Raw genomic sequence first — 22137 nt, 5'->3', positions numbered from 1 at the left:
TGGTGTGATGGCCACCATGCGTTCATGCCAAACACCGCACGTGGCGCGTGGTAAAGTTGGACATTTTTAAGAACCCCAAAATTGCAACCTCAATAACGGCACAACGGTTGGGCCGATTGAATTGAAACTCGGTACACAGTTAGGTCTCCATTAGATAATTCATCTGCATGTGTTAAGGTTGGGGTGCTACAGCACGTGCGCACGTGCAGGGGGCGCTCCCAGATCTCGAGAACGGCTGGGCCGATTGCGCTCAAATTTGGTACACGGTTGGGGACCAGTTAGTAGGGTGCCGTGCAAAAGTCAGTTTGAACCCCGCTTGCACGTGCGCACGTGCAGTGTGTCGCTTCCAGATCTCGAGAACGGCTAGGCCAATTGCGCTGAAATTTGGCACATCGCTAAAGACCGGTTAGTAGGGTGCAGTGCATAAGTTAGTTGGAGGTACCCCCTCGCAATTTCGCACGTGCAAGGCCCATCCTCTCGCTCGCTCCGTTGGTCGCCCAAAAGGCGTTTTACTGGTATACGCTTAAGCTCAGAATCAGGACTTGTCAGGATCAGGATAGTGATAATGGTGATAATGATCTTTGGGTCTTAGAGCGCCTAAACTGCATTTTGCCATCGACGCTAATTGGCTTAGGACAGAGGGTTTGAGTGAGACAGGGAGAGAAGAGAGAGGGGGCGTTGCCGAATACCTACGCATCGCACTGTAAATTGGTGGGTGTTTTCTGAGGCAGATGGTTCAGCAAGTAAGATGTTTCTCCATGTTCGTTACACTTTATTCAGAAATGGCGAAGGCACATGAACGTGCCTACCTAGATAGATCTACCGTACAACGTAGAAGTATTGAGTAGTTAAGTACATCGCTCATCGCTTATATCTAACACAGTTGACAAGCCCATTCTCTTCTTACGCTCAGAAAACAGTGGACAGATCGTAAACAGACGGAATGCAAAAGAAAGGGCTGAGCGAGAATCGATTCGATTAGGTCCCGGCATTACTGCATGGGTGTTTCAATTATTGCATAAGTAAATATATTTGTAAATGGCGCGACCTTCAAGGCAGCTCTTAGTAAAATAGTCGGGCATCACTGCAGTCTGCACACCGTACACCATACACCGCACAGTGTCAATGTACAATGTGCATCAAGACAGGAATGTATCATACAACACCCCTCAGACATATACCATCAATGCTATGCTGGGTGTTACGAGTAAATATGATGATGCCTCCTCCGTTAAGTTATTCCAAATACCCACATAACGAAATTACAATAACAGCGTCTATGTGTATATCGACAAGGTCAGATCAAAATGCGAATAAAGGCCACGCAATGAAGGCCACAGTCAATGATTGTATCGCTTGCCAGGGCTGGTCGGACTCTCCCGTCTGCCCCATCATCCATGTGTGTCAGACCTCTCGGGTCGGAGGTCAGACTGCCCGCAGCAACAGTCCAATAACAGACGCCAAGAGCACGGCCATGGCACCATCTAGACTCCCGCGAACGGCGCCCGAGTACCCAGACTGGAGGCACTCAGTGTTTCCGCTATCGGTCCACGGCTCGAACTCGGGATATGCATGAGGTCCGGAGAACTGAAATCAGATGCGGAAAACAGTTTGGTTAGCTCATGTAGCTCATGTAGTGTAGAGCTCATGTAGCAAAGGGGAGATACACAGGATAGACGGCGATAATAATATAGCTAAAAAATGCGCTTTGCGTCAATCTTTTTTTCTAATTATAAGCAATAAGGACCCGGAACTTCTCCAAACCCTGAGAGCAGTAAAGGTCCATTTCATTCCACACAATTGCACATGCTATTTTCCGGACCGATGATCGATCACCGGTGCGTCACTGCCTATCAGCCACCGCCCCTCGGTGCTCTAAATGCCATCGCCCGGTACTCAGTACTCACGATATCCTTGTAGTCCTTGGTCTCGTGTCGCGCGTCGGTTGCACACCGGTGGTAGACGCGGCCGCCGTTGGACAACCTCTGCAGATGTTGGATGGACTCTTGGCTCCAGTCCAGCTGCGTCAGGTACTCGTAGAGCGTGACCGTAGCAGTGTCTGCGGTAGAATCGTCGGAGGCTGGCCACAGTCGGATAAACAATAAACACTGCTAGTTCGGCCTTGACGAAAAGGATATCCCTTAACTATCGATAAACTGAATGTAGTTCTGTAATTTTTACTACCCAGGCGCATAAATACAAGTCTTCCTTTCCCACTTGGTTCCTAATGAAGCTTTTCCCACACGAGTGCTGATGGCCGATATCATATGACAACATCCCTGAACAATCCATGGGGCGCCTGTCTCACCTCAGACAGAGCGTGAGGGCCGTCTCACCTTGGTCCTTGTACACCCTGAGGGCGCTGAGTTCGGCCTTGTTGAACCAGTCGTCACGACCACCACCACGCCTTTTGTTATTTTCCCGGTCTCCTTCGGTGATGGAGCCGTTCTGAAACGCAAGGTGGTCGAAACTGTATGATTGTGGTCTGGCTGGATAATTGCTTTTTGGCAATGAGGAAGATTCCACAGGATGCGTTCTGAAAACTGAGAGCTGACTGACGACGCAATCGATGGGATGAGTACACGAAACCCACACATTTACCATTGATGTCCATAGTTCTTACCAGAACTGCTTCAATGATGTGCGCCTGCAGTTTGAAGCCTGCATCGGTCCAATATTCGGCACCGGTGATGGGGCTGCGGAAAAGAAATGACGGGTTAGTGGAGAGCTCTGCACACAGTGGACATTGTAGACGCAGCGATGAGATCTAGGAGCTCAACTGCTTTCAGCAGGTGGCGGGTGTATTGCGCACACTTCACACAGACACACACGCACACAGTCACGGCCCACGGGGTCCATTCGGTGGGTGCTGACTCACGGCAGAGTGTAGTTGCCGAGCTTCACAAGGGGCACCTCCATCGCCTGCAGGAAGTCGCCGACGTGTGGCTTGCTGCCGCAGTTGGCCAGTGGGGTGCGCGGGAAGTAGGTGATGAACGCCAGGCACATCTCGTTCTTCGTGCTGAACCCGCCCTGTTGGCACACACAGATCACTGATGTTAGAGCGACATTTCATTCCCCATCCACAGGAAACAGAGGTTAGAGCGGCAGATATTAGCGCGGTATCTCCATTCTTATGTTTACGGAGACAGATATTGGCCGACATCTGGTGGGATGAGTTGGGACAGAAGCTGGTCGAGTGCCATCGACAACTGATTCAGTGAACTGGACGGTATCCCGTGTATCCACAGACGGGCCCACAAAACAATTTGCAAGTTATCAGATGATTTCGGCCAACCAGGTCCAAATACTAACGGTCGTCCTAAGAAACTTCACGACTCGAGCATTAGTGAATCGAAAGATTGCCACCACTCTACTAGAATCTACTAGAATCTACTAGAATCGATCGCACCATTCAGCTTTGCTCAACGCTAGTGCAATGTTCTCCGTGAGCACTGAGCACGCTCCGTGAGCACTGAGCACGCACTGACCATGGTAACTTTGTCGCGGTCCTCGGTCTCGTAGTCGCACTCGACCAGCAGCGTGTCGCCGGGGAGGACTCGCACCGACTGGTCCACGCGGCGACTCTGCTGGTAGTTGAAGTCGTAGAACCGGTCTGAAAAGATGGTATACATGCAGCTAGTGAAGCTCGGCACCAGCAGCTGCGAGACTTGCGTTTGATGTGGACTGTGGATCATAGCTGGCGATCCTGATTTTGAAATGGGGTTTGCTTTCTACGAAAACTTTTCAGTTTCACATATTGTGGTATTGGAATCACATTTCACATTTCTACAGTAAAATGCTAGTGGGCTAACTAAGAAACTCTAACAAGCGTCAGAAGGGGTTAAGTGGAGTGTTGGAACAAATCTGATCTGCCTGGCGATCACCGACGCGGCGCCCGTTGCGGAGCTCACCGACGATGAGCGGCGGCAGCTCCCTTCCTTTGCGGACGTGTCGCACGCGAATCGCCCTGGCAGCCAGGTGGCCGTGCAGCATCACTGAGTGGATCTGCACTCCCTCCTCGGGCAGGTACTGTGGATAGGAGCATCATAGTGTCAGAGAGTTGGGCGCAAAATGACCTCGCCGTCGGCGCGCCCCTAACCCCCAACAAACAAACAGTGTCAGAGAGTGGATCTGGAGTCGGAATCCAGCCTCGGGCAGGTACTGTGGATAGGATCACAGTGTCAGAGAGTGGATCTAGAGTGGAATCCATCCTCGGGCAGGTACTGTGGATAGGATCACAGTGTCAGAGAGTGGATCTGGAGTGGAATCCATCTTCCGGTAGGTACTGTGGATAGGGGCATCACAGTGTCAGAGAGTGGATCTGGATTGGAGTCCATCCGCGGGCAGGTACTGTGGATAGGATCACAGTGTTAGAGAGTGGATCTGGATTGGAATCCATCCTCGGGCAGGACTGTGGATAGGATCACAGTGTCAGAGAGTGGATCTGGAGAGGACTCCCTCCTCGGGCAGGTACTGTGGATGCGATCACAGTGTCAGAGAGTGGATCTGGAACGCCCTCCTAAGGCAGGACTGTGGATCGGAGCATCAGTTTGTCTCGATCTGACCTCTGGGACTACTCTGCGGGTAGATCGGAACATAACCCGCAGAGTAACTGCGCAGTGACACACAGTGGGTCTGGGATATCTCGGTGGGCACATTGTTGATCGTAGACTATCGAGTTCAAATGGCGTCTGGGTCCCAGGCTGTTTATGTCGTCCATAAGCCGTTTTACTGAAACGTAGAAGACATCATAAAAGAAGACTGCGAAGTGCTCACTGCTCATTGATTTGACGCGTGCTACCTTTTCCGTGCAGTCCTGCGCGCACACGCCACCGCTGACGAAGTCTGAGATTCCCGGAGGGATGATCTGAGTAGAGGAGACCATGTGGCCGGCGGTCACGACGGCCGCCTCCACTGGACGCAGCGCGCGCGTGTAGAACACCTCCAGGCCGCTGCTGTCCCTCACACCTGCGATAAACGGTCAGCCGTGTAAACGAGAGGAAGTAACGCTGATTGGCGACTACAGAGTACAGAGAGTACCGAAGCAAGAAATGTGTTATTATATCGATCCTCACTCAAGGCCAGGGGCTTAATCATCATAAGGCTTCACAGTTACATACCCACAATTATATTGAACTCGCATGCATCACCATATCTAATCTAAGTCCCCTAAATTATTCACAAAACCCGTGAAAAGTACGGCCTCTCTTTACGTTCTAGACCGACCTTTGTGCACCTGCGGGTTGTCGTAGTGCGTCTCCAGCATGAAGTAGGTCGATCCGCCGAACTCGGTTCCCAGTGGCATGCCGACGTCGTCGGGAAGCATGTCGCCCTCGGCACCGACCGCCCACACGATAAACACCGACTGGCACAGTGTCCAGCTGGGCGGCATGTTCTTACTGCAGGGACACGATCGAGGGAAAACGGTGAGGTGGTGGGACCAGGGTCCAGGCATGCTCTTGCTGTAGGGACACGGTCAAGGTAAAATGGTGAGGTGGTGCAGGCAGGGGAGTTCGGCTGGCGCCAGGCCTACCAAGTACCATGTATGGTCGAATTAGAATGTGTGGAAACGGTCACGGAGTCAAAGAACGAAGTCTCCCGTCGTTTGCGAAACAAATATCGATTATCGACTGAATACATGCGCGAATGTAATTAAAGATTGATTGATGTGAAACTTTTTTTTTAGCTTGATTATGATTATAATGGAAATCAGATGGAATACACCTTTTTGCACTACAAATCGGCATCTGGTCATTCAATTTCGACACTTTGCATTCAATATCGACAGAGCTACCTCCATTTTGACATACCTACCTCACACATTTCGAATTATTTCATCAATTTTAAATATCACCGGTTCATATTCGATGTGTTCGGTCAAATTTCGACAGGGGCATAGAATTTCGACAATGGTCAGCTGTAAATGAAGAACCGCATTTGACTTTGACATTTTACACTCAATTTAGACAATGGTTGTTTTGCTTTTTTATATGTAGTAACCAGCTCATAATTAAAGTAAGCTAAAAACAAATCCAAAATATATTTTCGGTGCTGGACCTTCTTCAGTGGAATGCTGATTCCACAATGACTCCACTACAGAAGGTCCAGCACCGAAAATATATTTTGGATTTTTAGACTACCTTAGTTATGAGCAAAAGGTTACTATTCCTTCTGATTTCCATTAGAAGGTAATTAAAAGCGCTTATTCTAATAACGTGTTGTTTTATTCATAAATGTGTTCTCGCTGAGCATCGGCATGGGGCGACTCCGTACGAACCTGTAGCACTTTGAGCCGGGGTGACTCCGGACGTAGTTCTCGAAGACGCCATGAGCGCTGGGCGGCAGTGCGCAGGAGTACATCACAATGTGGTGCACATACCGGGCGGTGGCCGGGTCCAGACGAACGCGGTACTGTAAACGCAGGGGATCTAGTCAGCAGGCCTGCACGTGCCAGCGGCCGGGTCCGGGTCTGACGTCACAGGACCGGAGACCGGCCCCGAGTCGTCCCTGCTCGGTATGCTCCGCACGGCACGCATTGTCTGAGATGTGACACTCGCACACAATGGGCCCCGGTGTGTCACTGCATTTATACGAGTGAGGAATGTGGGAGACTATTTTCCACCTGCAAGCTCTTTGGCAGACACAGAGATAGAAACTTTGAGGTAGTGATAGATTCGTTACCTTATGGGCGGAGTGTTTAGATAAAGAAATCGCTGCAGTATGTCACTCCAGTACCTATGTGTAGAAAAGGGTCAAAGTACTGACCTACGTCGAGCAGAAACCCGGTGTGACCTACGGCTCCACGACTCACCCCCGTGTAGTGGACCTTTCCGCCGAGGTCGGGCATCTTGTGGATCTCGCAGTGGTAGTGCGTGCTCTCCTCGAGCACCTCTGTGTCCGTGTTGCGGATCAAAAACGACTCCGAGTCGGTGGGAAACTCGAAGGTGCCAGAGCCGTCCAGACTGACGCTGCGCACACCGCGCCGCGAGCCGTGGTAGGACGGCCCGCCAGCGCCCGGGTCGGACGGGTGCAGCGCCCAGATTAAACGAGTCGTGTCCACCTGAAAACAGCGGGAGTCGGGAGATGGTTTATGGGAGATGGCCGTGAGTCCCAAGCTGAGAAACAGAAACGTGCACGCAGACTGAAAGGAAACGTTTCACGTCTTTTTACCGCACTTCTTTCTACCTTAACTTTAGAAATGAATAAGGACAAAAACATATGTTTTACATTGTTATCAGATCATTTATGTTTGTTATGACCAATTCGAATTTGCTGCGTGTTGAACAAGGCATCTTTTAGTCATTACAACGCATCACCTACTTCACAGCTCACGCCTCACCGTTCATCTCAGTTCCCTACGCGAGTTTTGATATGATCCGAGACGTCGCGAAGGATATTATACATCGTAAACAAAATTCGATCCATCCAGTCACATCCGGTTGGTGCCGAGCTGCCGTAAACTGTAAAGTCACCACCCGCCACTCACCCCCAGGTCAAGGTCGTGTTCCTTATCGCATGAGCGCAGGGGCCGCTGGAACGTCACCACCGTGTGCGTCGAGTTCTCGTAGCCGTCCAGAAGCTTCACGTTATTGCTCTTGTCAAGGATCGGAGCGCTGTTTGACACGGCGTGCATGTCCTGTGTGACAGACGTGTCAAGGAGGTCAGCTGACACGCCGCGTGGGTGCATCTGGCGCGTCTGGCCACACTGTATCAATACTACGCTCGAGTTCACTCGAACTATAAACACCAGGTCGCTAATACGTTCACCTAGGATTTCGCCAGACTTCATCGGTTATTAGTTGATTATTAATTGCGTATTTTTGACCATCAGTTGCAATTATTGTATCCTGTGGCCTGCTTATCTGCATGAACAATGTAGCGAGCCTATAGTTTTATAATTAAATAGATAAATGAAGTTGGCCTTTCCCTCGACATTAAAAATGTACAAACCGAATAGCATGTTTTGAAAAACGGTGGGCTTTCGGCCACTGGCCTTTATCAAACCAACGTGATAGCAATGTTCAAAGGTGATCGCCTTTGAACATTGTTACCTATCACGTTGAACTGATAAAGGTCTGTGACCGAAAGCTCACCGTTTTTTTTTTTCTTCAAAATTTACTTTTTGGTTTTTACATTTTTATTATCGAGGAAAAGGTCAACTTCCTTTATCTATTTAATTATATTCAATATGTTCCTCGCTATAGAGGACTGAACAACACAACAGTGTTATTTATTGAATTTAAGTTTTCTGTCGAACAGTCCAAATGCGCCCAATATTAGAAGGGCTCATTATCCTCCTTCTGGTCTGCGGTAATCGTGAGTCAGGCACCCTACTCCCTGTGACCTCCCTACGCTTGAGGTCAAATGACATCATCAGATGTCATGTGATGTCTCCGGCTAATGTTTTTATTTGCATACGATATAAACGCTAACGTTTCTTTTTTATCCTCTTTTTGTCGAGAAGGTCGATTAAAATGCGGCAAGATCATTCATCCAACTTACTGCCCTGACCTCGGGTCAAATTTAACCGATAAGGAGACCCCAGAAAATAGAAGAACATAGGACGGTAGTACAGTAGGGGAAGTTGGGGCAATGCCGGAGTTGGGGCAAGGCCGAAATTCGAGATATTTCGAAAACCGTACGACATGGATGCCACCTGTCAGTGATGCTCTGAAGCTTAAGTGACTACCAATTATCGCATGTTTGTTACCAGTCGTCATTCGGAATACTTCGGCTAGAGGTGGCAAAAGATGAAAATTGTGGGAACCAGACTCGAACCAACCAGACCCGGCTGGACATTTCTGGAACCAGTCGGACCCGGTCTTAGTTGGAATCGGAACCAGTTGGACCCGTTCCCCAAAAGACAATTAATACAAACTACTTGTAGGTATCATTAGTTGCATCATGTAAAACAGCCTATTTCCCACTGGGAATAGGTACTCATGAGATACTGTGTGCAAAGAAACATTCACTTCATATTTTGCGGTAATGTGTAGTGTGCAAGATGTATAGTTAATGGTAGGACCCGGTTGGACCCGTCAGAAAAGTTCCAGGACCCGGTCTGGACCCATATGGGTCCAGGCTGGTTCTTTGGACCGGGTCCTCGGGTCCACATTTTGCCACCTCTAACTTCGGCTGTGAGGGCGCCAAGAGCGTTTTCAAGGTACGTTTCCTTTGTACTACATGCGTCTTCGAAGCTGCATTTCCTACTCATTATGCTACCGTTTGTCTGGCCAATTCGGTCAAGTAATCTTCAGCACGTCTTTGCATAAGTGTGCTGCCTATTTGAAATTTATACAGCACGTTGAAAAGTTATGGGCCTGCAAATAAAAGTATGGCTGGCTGGGGTAACGCCGAAAACGTGCAATTACGCGCGTTAACCCGCGACCTGGTGGGGGGGGGGGGCTATTTTTTGCCCCCCCCCCCCAGACTTTTCGATATATATCCAGAACCGCTGCGCCGATCGTCACCAAACTTTCAGTACCCTCCCGGACATCAATTTTACACGTTGTGACCAATTTTTTTTCCAAAGGCTATGATAGGTTGGCCGGAAATGACGTCAGAGTGACGTCTTGTTCTGCCGTTTTCGACCCAAAAAAGGGTTTCGCGGGAAGAGCTGTCAGGCCTCACTGAGAAAAAAAAATTACCACCCTATGGAAACTAACCCTTTTATTCGGGATAAGACTCATGCCATACTCAGGTAAACTAACGTATTTACCAACGATGCCTTAGTTCGTTCGTAGCTCCTGCGATGATGTGAGGCAGTACTCATCGATGCTTGGTATTTATGCTCAGGATCATGAGTATGTGGTTAGTAATCTAGCCGTGAGTAGGCTTCCAGCTCGCTGATTGGTTGAGCCGATGTGGCACAGCCGCGCACGTTTCGCGCGCGTCTGCCATTATTTCAGTTGAATTTTGTTGCTTGGTGGTGAAAGTGCGTCGCTCGCGTGTGCAGCATTTTATTGACTTGGTGTGCAGAAACTGAAACTCGGATTCCGAGGCCAATAGTAAGTATGTTCATATACTTACCTTATTAATATTTATTATTGATCAATGACCACAAGCGCAATTGTGTGTCGCGAGGAAATAGGCATATAAGGTACCGTGAGAGATGAGGGAGATGTGAGAGCACATCTCCGAAGAGAGATGTGCCCTAAAGATAGGTAATTAGTGAAGATTTGTGCTTTGTAGGTGTTATTTTAATAATGGAATGCGTATTTGACGATAGTCAATGCTTTTGTTCTATGAAAAGTTTTGATGATTAAATACGTGAAAATATTATGTAAATATTTTATCCGCTGGGTTCCTCTGGGTTGTGTTGGATATATTAACCCGCGCCGTGCTGGTGGCCTGAACTTTCCGCCGAGTGCTGGGGGGGGGGGGGCGTTTTCACGCCCCCCCGTCTAACTCGGCTCCTGGGCCACGTAGCGACATGCGGTAAGCGGCAATCGAAAGAGTGTCAAAAATAAGGACGAAAACACTTCGGTCATTTTTTGGGTCAGGTCAAAGGTCAGGTCACCAGAGGTCACCAAAGGTAAAATGTTGACTATTTCAACATTTTGGAAACTGCCAACGGCTATCTCGGGAACCGATAGAGCTACAGCGCCGCGGAAAAGCGCATTCGATAGCCCTTTTACAGATCTTTCTGAGTAATGTTCTCAGATTTGACCTCAGGTCAACGGTTTAGCCTCCAGAGGGCAAAAACTCCAAAAATAGCCGTTTTTACGAAAAACGTTTTTTCGTCAATAACTTTTGACTCATAAGCGCCATGACATTACTTTTGCCAGCATCGTGTTCCTCTCGTCGAGACGCGCCGAATGAACTATTTGTTGACCTTGAAAGGTCATTTTGAAAATTTGACCTCAGGTCAAGGTCATGACCTGACCGAAAAGGGTCATGTTGCATATCAGTCGATCCGTATCGTCGAGCTGAACACATCTGACGTGTTTTCACCGCTCTAGCACGTCTCTATCAAAAGTTATAGCCAAAAAACTGCTGGCGACCGTTCATGACCTGAGATGACCTCAGGGGCACACAGAGGGGTCACAGGTGCATTTTTCCTATTCAGTGTGTCATGTTTACCTATGAACCGATGTTTGAGAGCGTTTTGAACGATATTCGTCCAAAAGAGGCGCATTTCAATTTTCTCCCATTGACTTATAATGGAGAGGTCGCAAAATTGACCTGACCTTAGGTCACAGATATCAAAAATCCGAGATATACATTTTATACATACTGTTACTCATATCAATCGCTGAAAGTTTCAAAGTGATCGTTCAGTCGGTGTAGCTATAGCGAGCCTTTGAACTTTTTCTGAGGTAAGGTCACTTGACATGACCTGGTGACCTAACCTTGAACGGCCTAGGTCTGAAATTTTCACAACATGTGCGGAAATGATGTAGGAACACGTGTACCAAAAACGGTGGCGCTGCGCGCCGCCGTTTTTGAGATATTCGCGAAAAACCTGAGGGGGGGGGGCGTAAAAACGCCCCCCCCCCCAGCACGGCGCGGGTTAAGGTAGGGAAGTAGTTTTTTTTTTTTCAAAAATGTGTCATAAAAATATACCGACTGTATGACTCCTTTCACAGTTTCTTTTGGATATACCATCGCACTGCCGGGGCTGGTGCCGGTGCAGACGCTCGCCCCGATCGACGCCGGATGCTCGCCGCCGGGTGGCTTCAGAATGTGAAGTCTGCCTGCTCCTGTTCGATAGGTACGGAGATCTATAGCTCATCTTAACAGGTTCCTAAAATGTTACTACCTATATTTTTTTTTTTTTACTTCTTTCTGTATCTTGCGATCACAGTGTCAGTATATAAAATATAATTATGCCATCTGCATAATTTACCGCGGCATGCTTTGCAAGCAAAAAGAAAAACACTAGCCGTTTTCACAACGGGTTATTTCACGACGAGTTTTTTCGATATACCTACCTATCTCCAGAAGCGCTGCGCCGATTGTCACCAAATCCGATACAAAGCCGATCGTGTTTCTTCATTAATATAGAAAATATTATTTTTTTGTAAAAAAGTTTTATTTTTTTGCTGATCATTTTGAGCATAAAAAATCATAAATCCATTGACAAAAACTAATTTCGTGAAAGTGAACTATTCCCTTTAACACACCTCGCCGATGTCTTCTGAAGTTTTCGCTTTATTTCTTAACAGCTTATTGTTTTCGGTCCATAGGTAAAGTTTCGGAGACACTGGTGCGTTTTCTGGAAACTGCAGTCTCAAGGATGGCGACGGAGAAAGTGCGCCCATGGTCTTCCATGCCCTCGCGCTACTGAGCCAGAATACCAGCAGCCAGCACCCTTCGAGCTACAGTGCGCCGATCTCGCGGTAGGAAGCGGTTCAAAAACTAAGCGATCTCGCGCAGTGTTTGCAATCTATGGGAGTGTTTCATTGTTTTTTTTTTTTTTTTACGGACCTCTTTTAGTGTTGTGTTTAACGGATTGCGCCCCGTACCCGGCTCTTGAATTGCATGTTGGCAGAGATGTCGTATGATGGGTTTTTGTAATAAACTTCAGTGTTTTTCCTCGTGTTTGTCACGTCTGCAAGGCGTAAGATTAACGAACGCATTTTTGGTTTTATGCGTTGGCATCCGCGTTAGTAAGACCCATCTTAAATGGGTTAGTAGATATATTGGACAAGTATATAGTACAGAGCAAGTAGACTATGAATGTATTAAAAAGCAATTACATATAATTAAGCGGACCGGTTTCGTCTATGAAAGACTTCTTCAGCGCTTTTTCAAAAACGTATAACAAGAAAACTAGCACAGTGACAATCGTTTTCCGATTTTATTTCAAACGATTGTCACTGTGCTAGTTTTCTTGTTATACGTTTTTGAAAAAGCGCTGAAGAAGTCTTTCATAGACGAAACCGGTCCGCTTAATTATATGTAATTGCTTTTTAATACATTCATAGTCTACTTGCTCTGTAATATATAAATGGGTTAGTATCATGGGTGGAGAACCTGCCCCGGCCACCCCGGCCGTGGCCGGGGTAACTTTCAGCCTACCCCGGCGCGGCCGGGGTAACTTTTCCACTCTTGTAAATCCTAAAAGCTGTCGCCATACGAGAAAAGAAAACTGTCGTTTTTCGGATGTTGACTGCCATGGGCGTAATACTGCAAATCAGGAAGGTATTTACAGTATTTACACTATATATCTACAGGTACTCAACTAGGTACTCAACTTACCATGCGGTGGCGTTGAGCCCTAGGACCCGCGTGTGGTTGCCAATGCCAAGATTGCTCTCAAATTGTGTTCAGTTTCGAAAATTTGGCGCGGCTTCGGCGCACTTTTTTAGAACCACTGCTTGACCTCACTGCCTTCGACTGGCCTGCCACAAACCGCAACCATATACCGTCAGGGCGTATAGCCGTCAGGATGCTCATACACCGAGCGTCCGTCAAGCTTCAAGCTCGGACTGTTGTAACCGGAACGCGTGTTCTCGCCACCCGGAGTCCAACGCTCAAGCGATTGAGCTGCGAGACCGGGACCGGTCGATATTCCTGAATAGGCTCCCTGTTTGTCTTATAAGAGGTTGAGCCACCCAACATTGAAAAAGACTGTGTCCCTGGATGTCAGTGACCCATTTTAGTGCTTTGGTTCGAACGTTCAATTTTCTCTGTAAAGCTCCTACGAGGTGAGCTGTCATCTTTTTGTAGCTATTTTGAGACACAATAAAAAGCTGAAAACGCAACATTTACTCATAATGACTCATGATAGGTATGGTTTGGATATGTTGTGAAATTGCATAAGTTTAAGTAAAAAAATCACTTAAAAGAAAATCGCCTTTTCAATCATCGCCAACAATGTTATGAATGATACAATGTCGGATACAACGCTCACCCTTGAACAAACACAACGTCCATTATCCCATTTCCATGGGTCAGAATAGGGGTTTGTTAATGATGATCGTTGACAACAACGTGAGCTTAGTCGTCTTTCCGACTATCGGTCGCCGGCCGGGGTAACTTTTTCAAACATTCTCCACCCATGGTTAGTATTATCATTATTCAGAGTTGGTTATCGTTAGTATTAGCCTGAGTAAGTGTGTGGTCCACCTTGGTAATACTGTGGGTAGCGTCTTAGTAGAAGCTCAAACCTGAGTACTTAGGTGGTGAGTTTTGACAACTCACCCGGAATACTCACGTTATGTATGAGTCACGTTAGTGTTAACATGAGTATCTCCTGAGTACCAAAGAGTAGTTGCCAAGGGAACCTGAGTAGTTGCCGTCGTGAGTTTTGACAACTCAGTTTGGGGTGGTAACGTGAGTAATTTTTTCTTTCAGTGCTATAGCTTTGCAAATACAGAAAAATGATGAGGACATAAAAGCTGTAGAATTGATAGGGCTACAAAACTGTTATCTCGGATTTTTGATTTTTTTGTTTTTGACCCCCAAAAATAAAAAAAAACAAATTTGTTGGATAAAATAGTCGAAAAATCCAAAAAGTTTTTTGAATTTCGCAAAAACCGGAACAAATGTGATAGTCCTTACCGCCTTCCATCCACATACCAAATTTGAGATTGATACCTCTTTTTTTGGCGAAGTTATAGCGAAAAAACTGTTCAAAATTGATGACGTCAAATTTTCAAACTCAATTTTTAGCAATTCTAGACCCCGTTGCGCAAAACAAAGACCACCATTAGACTCCCCGTGACGAGCTGCATCGAATCAATACCCATTTTATGCAAAACTATCAACGTTAAAATTTGACCTTTTTTGGCCTGACCTTGACCTGACCTTGACCTGACCTTCACCAGAAAGTGACCTAAGCCGTACCTGATAGTCTTATAACCAACACCATTGAGTTGGAAATGAAAAATTGGTCATAAAACATGCATCACACAACCTTAGTAAAGTTGGGTTCATGTGACCTGACCTGTGACTCTTGGTGACCTGACCTGTGACCTGACCTGGTATTGTCAGTGACCTCTAATAGCAACATATCTACTAGGCAACTGACGCCCTATCGCTGATTCTCGACAAAATGCGTTTTCCTCGGTGTTATAGCGCATGCCCTAGAAGACCCGTGAACGGTGAAACATTTCATCTTTGACCTGACCTGTGACGTCATCGGTGACCCCGAGGTCAATGAAATTTGGTTTCCCTCATTAAATTTGACAGACCTTTCGAATGCGCTTTGAATTTTGCGGATCCGTCCAGTAGTTTCGGAGATACGGGGGGGGGCAAAAAATAGCCCCCCCCCCCCCCCAACCAGGTCGCGTTATAAACAGACCCCACCAGGGCGCGGGTTAAAGCACGCTGCGTGAACTTTACCGCTGTAGAATAGCAACGCGTATTTTTAGTTACACAAATTACACTTTTAACCGACACAACGGCCTGTTACCATAAGGAATGATTTACCTGGCCTTTTCTTATCATATCACACAATTATAACTTCCAGTGTGCACCAAGCGTCCTCCAGCTCTTAAAACGCGTGTCAGCTTTGACGAATTCTGGATAAAATTTGAGATAAAATATCAAAACATCAATTTCGGCATTCCCGTAGATCATTTCTCCCATTTTCGGCTTTCCCCGCAGTCCGGGGCAACGCCGAAAAAGTCACTTCTTTGATATTTTTAGTTTGTGCGCTTAACGGTATGCGAATTCATCAAATGCGCCTGGTATGTTTGAGAGGCAAAAGACTGGCCTCTCGAATGACGCCAACAAGAATAGCTTATGTTGTCTACCTTGCGTGCTACGGGCGTCAGAAAAAAAAAGTATTCGGCGTTCCCCCAACTTCCCCTATGTACCTACTACTTATATTGCTAGGGTTTCTTGGAAGCAGTAGCTGACCTTAGGCGAAGTTGACCGGAATTGCGGCTGGTCGCACGAGGTCTACAGAAACCCTAGACAGCAGTGTTCGTTACCTCTGCTGCGTTAAAGTCGCTGGCGCGCGAAAGGGCCTCACCGGTAGGTATCCCGTATACGGTATATCGCCGCCCGCGTAGCTGATAAGTGCATAAAAGTAATGTCGAAACTCGAAACACTATTGTTATTTGGAATTTTTACCTTTATTGACCCCAAAAGCTGTACCTATATGGAACTGAACCAACAAATAGGCTGAAGCATTTTCGTCTTTCCCAACTATTTTAAGCTGTCGAACGCGGCCGTAACGCCACAATCACTTCTCGCTACCTGACCTTGGATAACTCGATCTTCTACCAATGAGTGAGAAAAGTAGACGTCCAGAACTGTCAGGGGGTTACAGGCTCATTACCCAATATGTGGTGAAATGTGACTAGGCCAGTCATTAATGCGCTGCCAGGCGCGGATTCTGGTCCAGGCGTTGGAAGTAGGTATGTGAGACCAAAACATATCGGCTGCACTCTCATAAACACAGATTAAACAGCCAACACTGCTGCTATGACTAGGCAGAATTCACTGTTTCCGCCTTGGACAAAAAACAAACTGAGCGGAAACCAGACGAGATATCATGCTGGATGTCTTCCACGGCTTTTTCCACAGGTTTTTACAGTATAGGAGTTACTTATCAGCTCGACTCGGAAACGACCGACGGGTGTCAGAATAGCGAATGTCAGATGCTGGCGCACTGAAGAAACGTGCGGTTTGTAAGCAAAACGTCACCGTGTATGCACATTGCACGCACAATGACCAATGTACTATGTACATTGTATGTACAAGCATGAACGTGCCACGAAAGGCAAAAGGAATCGGGTCACATGCTGGTAAACGTGAGAAGCCAAGATATCCCTAAACTAATAGAAAGGACAGGCCTGGAGTTAAATCAACCATTTCTATTTTTAGATAGACCCGTAGATAATCAATGGGCGTTCATTCTCCCGTGAGATCGGTAAAAGCCCATCACCAAGGGCGCGGTCCTTCACTAAGCTTGTGATCGTCATCAGACTTGGCTCGTGGGCTCGGGGGACTTGGACGGACCCGGGGATGAAAAGAATCCGGAAGAATGGCACGCACAAGGCTTCGGTTGAAATTCATGAGCTTCGGTCAGCTATTTTACGTCGGATAAAGGGCGAATACCGGGGAGATTAAAGGTCGCCGGTCCGGGCCACGCTTCCCTCGTCCCCGTGTGCTCAAACCACTGAGGTTCAAAAGGACAGCTCAGTGACCTTGGCATGACCTCTGAATCATCGCGGCCGTGAGAGACCGTCGATCGGGTGCGAGCACGATGACGAGCAAGGGGAGATATTCTGCTAGTACCTACGTCTACAGTGAACATCGTTCCGCCTTGCAAAATAATGCACGAAATAACCCTTAGTTGTGATACAAAAATGCATCGTGCTTCTAATGCAATAAATGTACCTATGTATTATGCGGGTACACTGGCGGATCCAGCTCAGAGTTTTGGGAGGGGCAAACCATACAAATTTATCGGTTCTTTCCATGCACCGTCCATAGGCGTAATGTTGAAATTATGCCGTTTGGGAGGGGCAATTGCCCCATTTGCCCTCCCCTGGATCCGCCACTGTGCGGGTAATAACGAAAGAATTCATTTCGCGTATCGCACTTGCAAGGACGCTATAAATACGTTTGCATCAAACTAGGATTGACCCAGTGTCTGTGGCTAATGTTTACTGCGTCTTGCAGCCCTTACATGTTATCATATCAATACGGCATTCGCTTTGTCGCTGCTAAATCTCGGCAGTAAACATCATGGAAGCCATATTTATACCTACATCGAAAAGTCCAATCGTATTCTAATTGAACCCAATGTAATGTATGCAGCAGCTGCCCAAACCAGCGTTAAAATTGAGCTTACAATGAATAATTCATAATTGTGTTAATGTACAGCCCTCTGCGCACTGCACGTGGAAGGTATTCCTTTTTCGACAAAACCGATAATAACTCTAGGACATGTTATTGCAGTCGGTCGGAACTCATTGCACATATAGCGCCATGCTCCACTCCTTCGATTGGGTCTATCACTGAACAAAGTATACGCCTTGTGTGGCAGCGAAATGCAAAAGTTTTTTGGGGGGCAAATATAAATTTTTGTGTTTTGTTGCCAAACTGGATGAAAAAATGTATAACATGATAACCCCAATATAAGGTGTGGAGTCTCGCGCGTCTTGCTGTTACAATTTCCGAGTGCCAGATAGCATAGTATTCGAGTTATTCTCGGCTTTGTCGAAAAAGGAATACCTTACCTACCACGCAGTGTGCAGAGGACTGTGTACCTACATACCCTATGTACCTAAACAAATATTTTATTGACAACGTCACTGACAATATTCAATTTTATACGGCATACAGGATAATCTTGTCCAATCCCCATGCTTGAATGCTAGAAAAGCACGCCAGTTATGAATATTTAGCTATACTACACATAGGTGGTTCTGATTATCTTACTGTTTCGATTCTAGGACTCACGCTGGTACTAAATATCAAATGACATTCTTTGAAATATATTTAGCAATATATCATAAATAACTATTAACTACACCAATGATAGTAGAAAATACATATGACGATCACAACATCGGCGCGGTCGGATATTTATCCAATGAAGCGTTCATCGCAACTCACAATTACGAGTACAACAATAGCTAGTGAGGTCGCCAAAGTCCGGCGGTGCTCGCTCAATATAGGTACTCACTGAGCTCACTGAGCCGCTTACTGAGCTCACTGAGCTGCTCACCTGCAGATGGGCGCGTCCGTCGGCCACCCAGGCCAGGACGATGTCCGCTCCGGTCATACCACCGGCCGGTGAGAAGCCGACGGCCGCCCAGCCCCTGTCGACACACGGATGCGGTATCAGATCTATAAACAGCTTGGTTGCCCACTGGTTATTTCTTGTGGTTTTGATTTGAGGAAAATGATTGAGTTTTTGGACTTGTTTTATCGGTTTTAGTTGAAAATTTTCAGAATTCAAGGACGGCTTCGCTTTTAATTTATGGAATAGCATAACGTCTAACTTTAAATGTAGCGAAAGTGCAACTTTTCAGGTACGAAATGGGTGCATACATTAAATGGCCCAATCAATCCGGAAAAACTTTGCTTAGCCTTAAATGTTAAGCAAAGACGAATCAGACATCGATCGAGGATCTATTGTGTATAAAAAAGCAGGCTTTAATACAAGCAAGTTTAATTCCGACAGGACGGTTTATTTAGCGATCAAAATTCTCAAAAAGATTATTGCTTTTGCATCATTTTGTATCACACGGATTGTGCGGGAAATTTAACCTCAACTGAATTATGTATACCAATATTTGAAATTTGAACGACTGATTCTATCTAGCGAGATCTTTTAAGCCTAGGACATCAAAGAAGCTGGCATGGATGATATAACACTGGATTGGTGTCTCGTGGAAATTAACATTGGGATCCGCGACATTGGGATCAGGCCTGCCATCTAGCGAGAGAATTATCGTAAGTTAGGAGCAAGCCGAGTGAACGCCATCTCTCAGCATTATGACACACGTGGGTGTGGTGTGTTAGTTGGCTTACAGTGCATATTCCCACGAGTTGGAGGTAATCTTACTGGACTTGAGACGATAAAAAATGTCTTAAATGCTTGCAAGCCAAAAATGTCAAGCAGCATTTAGGTAATAACGAAGATAAAATGCGTAAGACGGTGTGTATTGAAACGCCCAGTCCCATCGGCTTGTACGACCTTTTCAATGGTCATTTACTCACAATGGTACAGCAGTTAAACGATATGTCATACATATTTGGTAGGCTTATTCCGTCTTTTCCGAATTTCGCTTGATTTTCTTCATCTTAGTTAATTGTTACGGCACGTGCCACGTGCCAACTTAGGGGTGTCTAAATTGTTCCACATAAAGTAACTCCGCAATGACTGGGCCCATTACAGTAAAACTTCATCAATAGTTAGGCACCCAGTGGCCAATGCATTTCCATGTCAGTCACATGAGGGTGCTACTGCACGTGCGCACGTGCGGGGTGCCGCTTCCATATCTCAAGAGCGGCTGGGCGGATAACACTCAAACTTGGTACACAAATGTCACATCGATGCTCGCACTGCATTGATCAGTGCTTACATTGGTGCAGAGTCGTTAGGAAAACGATGAAATGAGATGCGTGGTGTTTATGTTTATGCCTTTCTGTTCCAGCAGCTGATTGATCCGCAACAGGAGATCCTTGTTTGTGAGGGCTTCGTCTCCCTTTTCCACCCCTTGTTTAAAATAACATTAACAATGTGCGAAGAAGATCACACATCAAAGTTGTTTTAGGCGGCTATCTTGGGCCAGGGCTGCGGAGTTGTAGTCAGAGCCAGCGGTTCAGTTCCGACTCGGAGTCGGTTGATTTTTAAAAGCTGTAGTCGGAGTATGAGTCGAACGTCACCGAAAAGTCATCGACTCCACAGACTTACCAGGGATGCAGAGCCGGAGTCTGTGTGAATCGACAGTTCTGCCCGAAGGAGCCGGAGTCGATATTTGGATACCGGAATCGGAGTTGGAGCCAAAGTCACTGAAATTTCATCGACTACGCAGCACTGGTTGGGTCCTTTTCATAGAGCGTCTTGAATGACACTATTGAGCGGCAATGACGTTAGCAATTCCGTTCAACTTTTTCATTAGACTTATAGATAGTACTTAACGTTCGTTTTGTTCTTTAATCGGACAATTTGTTTGATTTAGGCCAAGTAAAGACTCATGTGAAAAATAGCGAAAACGACACGTGCTGGCGAAGTCTCCAATAACTCCCTGTTTCACGATTTAATGAGGAAATAACATGGAACTGCTTATCTTATTACTGACCCTGCACATAAATCTATTAATTTTTTCGCTTTTACTGACATATAAAGGCATAACCTTCGAAAAATTGCACAACAAGCCCGCTACTACACCACACTCCCGTGTGCCACAATGCTAATCAGCGGCGTTCACTCGGCTTGCTCCTAACTTACGATAATTCTCCCGCTAGATGGCAGGCCTGAGCTCAATGTCGCCAAAAACTGCGAAGACACCAATCCATTATTATCTCATCCATGAAGCTGGTCTGGAATTAGCATAAAGATCGAGCCCGACCATCTCCAAGAAGAGAAGAACGTTAAAATATGAGGCCTGTGACAGGCATAGGATAAGTGCCGATGAATCATTTACCTACGGGAGCTCACCTGACCCAGCGTCACGGTGCATAATGGATTGACTTTCAGGTAGCGCGGCGAGCGTCAGCATGACGGGACTGTTTTGTCAAAAACGACGTCACGATTAGTGACTCAGCATGCTGCGGTACGACGAATCGACTGCGAGACCCTGAGCGTCACCACGGCACAGGGGCGGATCCAGGAAAACTCCAAGGGGAGGGCCATGAATCGAAGTGGTGCCCCTACCTATACCCAAAATTAAAAACTCAACGGATTTCGTCCACTTCATTTTGGTGGGGCCCCCATTTTCAGTTTTTTTTCTTTTTATTTTTTATTTTCAGTCAGTATCTTAACTCTTAGCCACAACCACATTTACCAATTGTAAGCAAGTATATGAATGTGCTATGTGTATATATGTTGTGGACGCTGAGTAGTGAGTACTTAGTCTTACCAGGAACGTTATCAGGTAAGCAAATCGTTGTCAGTCCGACGAACTTGACCCTGGCGTATAAAGGGTCTGTCCTTGACACTTCAGGCTTGTCAGGGGCACCAAAGTCCTTCCAGGGACACCACAAACCTGTCACGGGCAACTACGGCCTTGTAGGGGCGCCACAGACCCGCCAGGGGCACCACAGGCCTGCCAGGAAGCAGGGGCACCACAGGTCTAGCAAGTATACACGACAGGCCTGTCAGGGGCACAACGGGCCTGTTGGGCCCATGAGCACCCCTAGGGGCAGGGGCACCACAGTCCTTCCAGGGGCACCGCAGGCCTGTGAGGGGCACCAGCGGCCTAGCAGGGGCACCAGTCAACACAGGCCTGCCAGGGGCACCACAGACCTGCCAGGGGCACCAGAGGCCTGCCAGGAGCACCACCGATCTCGCAGGGGTAACTTGGGCCTGTCAGGGCCCAGGGGCACCACGGGCCTGTCGAGAGGCACTTCAGGCTTTTCAGGGGCACCATAGTCCTCTCCGGGCGCAGGGGTAGCAGGGGCACCAGAGGCCTGCCAGGGGCACTACAGGCCTAGCAAGGGCACCACTGGTCTATCAGGGGCACCACGAGCCTGTCATAGCCAGGGATCTCAGGCTTGTCA

At 47.1% G+C, this 22137-nt stretch overlaps 1 protein-coding gene and 1 long non-coding RNA gene across 3 annotated transcripts; one reads left to right on the top strand and one right to left on the bottom strand.

The window, feature by feature from the left end:
* Positions 1-755: 755 nt before the first annotated feature.
* LOC122374695 (DBH-like monooxygenase protein 1) lies at positions 756-20862 on the bottom strand. Its single transcript, XM_043353613.1, has 14 exons — positions 20330-20862; positions 18635-18728; positions 7487-7636; positions 6812-7060; positions 6278-6411; positions 5227-5399; positions 4802-4968; positions 3912-4029; positions 3489-3613; positions 2879-3030; positions 2624-2696; positions 2337-2448; positions 1908-2059; positions 756-1587 (listed from the first exon to the last, which is right to left on the bottom strand). The coding sequence occupies exons 2-14, from the start codon at positions 18689-18691 to the stop codon at positions 1426-1428; spliced, it is 1824 nt and encodes a 607-aa protein (XP_043209548.1). The 5' UTR covers positions 18692-18728; positions 20330-20862; the 3' UTR covers positions 756-1425.
* Positions 9683-12323, top strand: LOC122374697. Of its 2 annotated transcripts, none has more exons than XR_006255265.1 (3): positions 9683-10007; positions 11589-11713; positions 12189-12323. It is a non-coding gene; the product is annotated as an uncharacterized LOC122374697 (long non-coding RNA). The 2 variants fall into 2 exon arrangements; XR_006255266.1 differs by having other exon boundaries at positions 9936-10099.
* Positions 20863-22137: the final 1275 nt, after the last annotated feature.

The sequence above is a fragment of the Amphibalanus amphitrite genome, unplaced genomic scaffold (genome assembly GCF_019059575.1).
Source record: "Amphibalanus amphitrite isolate SeventyFive unplaced genomic scaffold, NRLGWU_Aamphi_draft 001696F_arrow, whole genome shotgun sequence".
In the NCBI taxonomy this organism is placed as follows: Eukaryota; Metazoa; Arthropoda; class Thecostraca; order Balanomorpha; family Balanidae; genus Amphibalanus; species Amphibalanus amphitrite.
This window is presented reverse-complemented; position numbering and strand designations above follow the sequence as displayed.

What these genes read in the sequence shown, in the direction of transcription:
- LOC122374695 (XM_043353613.1), bottom strand. Translation starts at nt 18,691, where the DNA reads ATGACCGGAGCGGACATCGTCCTGGCCTGGGTGGCCGACGGACGCGCC. An exon ending in AACACGACCTTGACCTGGGG is followed by an intron (nt 7,061 to 7,486) that starts GTGAGTGGCGGG and finishes CGCTGTTTTCAG; the next exon opens with GTGGACACGACTCGTTTAAT. An exon ending in GCTGCCGCCGCTCATCGTCG is followed by an intron (nt 3,614 to 3,911) that starts GTGAGCTCCGCA and finishes CCATCTTTTCAG; the next exon opens with ACCGGTTCTACGACTTCAAC.